Raw genomic sequence first — 5,267 nt, 5'->3', positions numbered from 1 at the left:
CCCTTGCACTTGCCAGGGAAGTGCTTATTCCACTGCGCCATCTCCCCGGCCCCTACTTTTGATTATACCTCAAAAAGAGGAATTGCAATAAGCCATGTGGCAATGCAAAGTCCCTATGATGAAAATGACCATTATTTTATTTTATTTATTTATTTTTAACCATTATTTTATTTTAATCTCTTATTTATTTCTTTGGTATAGGATCTCACTACACAGCTCGAACTCATAGTGATCCTCCTGTCTCAGTCTCCCCAGCACTGGGATTACAGGCATGTGACACCATGCATAGTCTCAGTCACTGGTTTAGTGGGCCCCCAGGGCAGGACTGGCCCTGCAAGTGGTTCTGGAGATTGAACCCTGTCTCTCTGTTGCCAGGCGGGCACTTAGACCACCGAGCTATCTCCTCAGCCTATTTATATTTTAAATGTAGCAATAAACTTTTTTTTTTAAACTGTATTTTTTTGGTTGAATTGCTTTTTAGGGGAGATTTATGTTTTGGTTTTGGCGCCAAGGATGGAACCCAGGGCTTCCCGCTTGCTAGGTAAGTGTTCTACTACGGAGCAAATCCCCAGCCCCTGTAGCAATAAACTTAATAATAATAAAAGACCCTGGAAAAAGAACTGCAGAGCTGCTGCAGAAAGTGGCCAGAACTATGGACTAAGTGTGTTGGAAGTGAAGATTTATTTTTATTTTTTTTTAAATTTATTTATTTTTAACATTTATTTAGTGGGGGGGGGCAGCTCAGCCCACCAGGGGGCGGGGCTGGCTGGCATGTGGTGCTGGGGGATCGAACCGCGGTCCCTGTGCTTTATTAAGCTTGTTCCAAGTAGGTGCTTTAGACCACTGAGCCATCTCTCCAGCCCCGGAAGTGAAGATTTAATGGGAATTCGTGACAACGTGACTCTTACTGTGATACTTTTTTTTTTTTTTTTTTTATTTTTAGAAAGGGTCTACAGGGTGTTCAGGGTCTTACTACTAGACTGGACTGACTCATAGTGATCCACCTGTTTCCAACCTCCCAAGAGCTGGGATTACAGAGGCATGCCACCACGCCCACTCTCAATCACAGTCTCAGAGCACCCTGGGGGGGTGGTTCTGGCACAGCAGACCTGGGGATGGACCCCCTGACCCCTGAACCTGCTTGCAGTTGCTTTAATCCACTGAGCTATTTGGCCGGCCCTGTGATACTTTTTTTTTGCTTTTTTAAAAATTAATTAGACTGTGATACTTTTAAAAAACTTAAATCTGAGCTGTGCATTCTGACCCTCTGCATGTCCTGTTCATCACTGCACATGGTGATGGTGGCAGGTTGTGTCCCCACCTGCCTGGGGCCTCCTCCCTGAGCGCTCACTGCTCTCACCTGGCCACACCTGGCCCACCTAGTCCCCCTCAGTAGTCCTGCTTGCCCCACCCCAGTGTCCCAGGGGCCCCACTCACAAGACACAGCCCAGAGCCCAGATGTCCGACTGGCACGTGTGCCCATTCCGGGACACCACCTCCGGGGCCAGGAAGTTTGGGGTCCCACAGAGCACTCTGGGAGGGAAAGACTGAGGCTGTAGGAAGGCGGGGCCCTCACGCCACACCTGGACCCACCCAGAGGGACCCTGAGAGCTCTGCTTACCTGTGGCAGTGGCCACTTGGCCCCACCCTGGCAGCCAGTCCCAGGTCTCCAATCTTTACCTCCATGTTATTGTTTAGGAAGAAGTTACCTGTGGGTGGGGGACACCGGAGTGAGGGGAGATGAGACACAGCCTCCAGCCCTCCCCTGCAGGACCCTTTTCTACTCCCCCCCACCCCACTCACTGAGCTTCAGGTCTCGGTGCACAATGCGACGCTGATGCAGGTAGCGCAGGCCACTGATCACACCCCGCAGGTAATAGCGCACCTCAGGCTCTGTCAGAGTCTGCCTTGCTTTGAGCACGTGGGCCAGTGACTGCAGGTGACCAGACAAAGGAGCACCCGTCTCCTCAGGGGCAGGTAAGAGCAGAGCCAGCCCAAGGGACCCGCCCAAGAAAAGGTGGCAGAGGCAGGCATGGCTGGTCGTGGGTGGGCACAGGTACATTGTGAGGCAAGAGCAAGAGGCTCTCGGGGAAGCTCCGGGGCATGCAGGTGGGAAGAGCTGGCCAAGGGCGAGTTCAGGTGGGCTGCACAGGAGCAACTAAGTTCAGAGGAGGTGAAGTGTGTGGCACCCTTGTGCCGTGTCAGCACTTTGGGACGCTGAGGCAGAAGAATCACAAATTTGAGCCCAGCCTGGGCAATTTAGCAATTTAGTGAGACCTTGTCTCAATATAAAAAAACAAAAAGGGCTGAGGATGTAGCTCAGTGCAAAGGCCATGGGTTCAATCCCCAGAACCAAAAATAAAAGTTCAGATGAGCCCAGGTAGCCACCCGTGACATGAGCTGTGTCAGGTGAGTTGTCAAAAGTGCCCAGGTCCGTGAGAGAGATAAAAGATGCCCAGAGATACCCTTTAGTGGACCCAGGAAGCACTGGTGGGCAGACAGGGCTTTCAAAGAGTGTGACATGGGCACAGGTAGAATCAGGGAGGAAAGGAGGAACAAGGGGTAGGCACGCATGGGTGAGGGAGACGAGACTGGGCATGTGCACCCCACCCCTACTCCCCCCACTCCCACCCCGCACCTGGCGGCCGCAGTACTCCAGCACCATGTACACGTGGTCGCGGTCCGCAAAGTGTCCGTGGAAGGCCACAATGTTTCGGTGGCGGAGGCTGCTGTGCAGAGCGATTTCTCGCTCCACCTGTGGGCACCACCCATACATGGGGACAGCAGGGAACCCCATGGGGGCCACACACAAACACACATGCCGCACATGCACCACACCCACCGGGGGAGGGGAGGCAGGGTCTTCTCTGGGACACGAAGCCCACCGAGGGATGGTGGTGAGGACTGTACCTTCCCCCTGGGACGCAGGCGCCCTGCACCACTCCCACTGCGCGGCACCACCTTGAGGGCGAACACAGCGCTGGTGGACATGTCAGTCAGCTTGTAGCAGCGGCTGAAGGCACCCTGTGGAGGGGACAGTGTGCTCAGGTGTGTAAACACGGAGCCTCAGATGTGCAAGCCAGCATGTGCACAGGGCCACAGGGGCCTTCCTCCTCACACATATGTAGACATGCAAGTATGTACAGCTCTCACACCTGGACACAACACACAAATACATAGACACACACAGGTTCAAAGACACAGAACACAGACAACCTATGAACACAACCCATGCCTGGACACACAATACCACCCAGAGACTCAAAAAATGGACACACACACAACAGAACCTCTGGACACAAAACCAATATACAGCTCCCAGACACAGAAAAAATGAACACACAAGACAACACTCATACTTAACAAACACAGGGATGGACAACATTGGACTAGGACACGTACAGTTCACACACCACCAGTACCTGGTCATACAACCCAACATGGGACCACGGAATTCACAGACACAGAAACACCACCCACAGACACACAAAACATCACAGGAACATATAACACTCAAGCAGACACAGCCAGACCCATATGCACAAGCCTAGGGACCATAGTGCAGGAGCTAGACGCAACACAATATCTAGACACAACACAACCCAGTATCTGGATACACAACACATCTGGACATACACATTCCACAAATACATCAACAGCATAACACAGACATGACGTGTGGATGAAGCACACACACACACATACACACACACACACACACACACACACCAGGACAGACTCATACAAAGGCACAGAGGCGTGTGTACACACACACACACACACACACACACACACCCCAACATAACCCACAGATATCGCACCCCAACCACGGCTTCCCGCCATCCATCCGCGGACGACCAGCCACACAGACACCGCGCAGGACCCCAAACTCTCAGGAACGCGCGCCACACGCAGGGACAAAAGCCAGTCGCACGATCCGCAGGGCGCGCCACACACTTTGCGCTGGCCTCGCGCGCACTCCCGGCCCCGCCCCGGCCCGCCCGCCCCGACCACTCCACCTGGCCCAGCGCCTCGCCAGGGACTCGGTCTGGGGTGGGAGGACCCCACCTTGCCTATAAGCTTCCCGCGCCGGTAAACGCGTCCCGAGCCTGGGTCACGCAGGAAGGCGGCCACCAGCTGGCGACTCCTGCGCCGGCGCCTGGTCGCGGGCTCCATCTGCGCGGGGCCTGGGCGCAGCTGGGACCGAGAGCGCAGCGCTGCGGCTCTGGGCCCGCGCAGCCCGAGAGCGTCTTATTGGTGAGGGGGGAGGAACGGGGCGGAGCCCGGGCGCTCGGGGGACAGACACCCCGGGAAATGACAGGTGTGAGGGGAACCGGGTAGGCAGGACTCCCTAGCGGCAGGGTCCAGCACCAGGATGCGCAAGGCCCGTGGGTTCAGTCCTGCCCTGGACTGGGGACACACGCTGAGCCCATTTCACCCAGCAGGAAACTGAGGCTGAAGTCCTTGACAGGTTCTCTCCAAAGACGTCCCAGGACGCAGGGGTATATGCGTGGGACTTGTGGGGCTCTCCCCAAAGTCTGGTGATCCAGAAAGTTACTGTGGCTCCTCTGCGGATGATTCCTGAGCCCCACAGCGTCATGTGGCCCTTGATCACCTGAGGCACCGGGAAGCCACAGCAAGATTTAGAGCAGGAGAGAAGTCCAGAACCGCTAGGGCTGCAGTTGGTAGAGAAGGGAGTGAGGACTGGTGTAGGAGACAAGCAGACAGGGGTGGGGGTGTGCGCACCCCAGGGGCTGAAGCAGTCAGTGTAGGGACGTCACATATATGGTCAGGTTAGCTGAGAAGAATGAGAAGCTGGCAGTGGTGGCACACTCCTGTCATCCTGATACTTGGGGAGGCTGAGGCAGGAAGACGGCCATTTCTATCTCTCCTGGGCACCTTAGCAGGATCTTCTCTCAAAATTAAAATAAAACATAAAAAGGGCTGGGGGTGTAGATCAGTGCAAAGGCTCAGTACAAAGGTGCAAACCCTACCAAAAAAAAAAAAAAAAAGGGGGCCGGGGAGATGGCTCAGTGGAATAAGTGCTTCCCTGGCAAGCGCAAAGGACTGAGTTCAAACCCCGGTTCCCCCAAAAAAAAAAAAAAAAAAAAAAAGCTGCAAACCCTAGTATGGCCAGAGAAGAAAAAGAGGGGGACAGATGGGCGGCACCGTGGGTTGTGACTTCTGCCACAAGGCATAGAATGGAGATGGTCCTGAGTTGGTGGTGAGTCTGAATGCCAAACAGCTCAGCCTCTTTCCCATGTGCT

General features: G+C 54.4%; 1 protein-coding gene across 3 annotated transcripts in view; it reads right to left on the bottom strand.

Moving 5' to 3' along the window:
• Positions 1–4,176, bottom strand: part of Plk5 (polo like kinase 5) — a 10,287-nt gene extending 6,111 nt beyond the window's left edge. For all 3 annotated transcript variants that reach the window (XM_023717163.1, XM_023717164.1, XM_023717165.1), the window contains exons 1-6: positions 4,069–4,176; positions 2,911–3,024; positions 2,639–2,755; positions 1,804–1,933; positions 1,622–1,709; positions 1,438–1,533 (exon numbers count right to left, since the gene is read on the bottom strand). In XM_023717163.1, coding sequence (XP_023572931.1) covers positions 1,438–1,533; positions 1,622–1,709; positions 1,804–1,933; positions 2,639–2,755; positions 2,911–3,024; positions 4,069–4,176 — 653 coding nt within the window. The remainder of the gene's footprint in view (positions 1–1,437; positions 1,534–1,621; positions 1,710–1,803; positions 1,934–2,638; positions 2,756–2,910; positions 3,025–4,068) is intronic.
• Positions 4,177–5,267: the final 1,091 nt, after the last annotated feature.

This window comes from Octodon degus, unplaced genomic scaffold, assembly GCF_000260255.1.
Source record: "Octodon degus isolate 3935 unplaced genomic scaffold, OctDeg1.0 scaffold00050, whole genome shotgun sequence".
In the NCBI taxonomy this organism is placed as follows: Eukaryota; Metazoa; Chordata; class Mammalia; order Rodentia; family Octodontidae; genus Octodon; species Octodon degus.
This window is presented reverse-complemented; position numbering and strand designations above follow the sequence as displayed.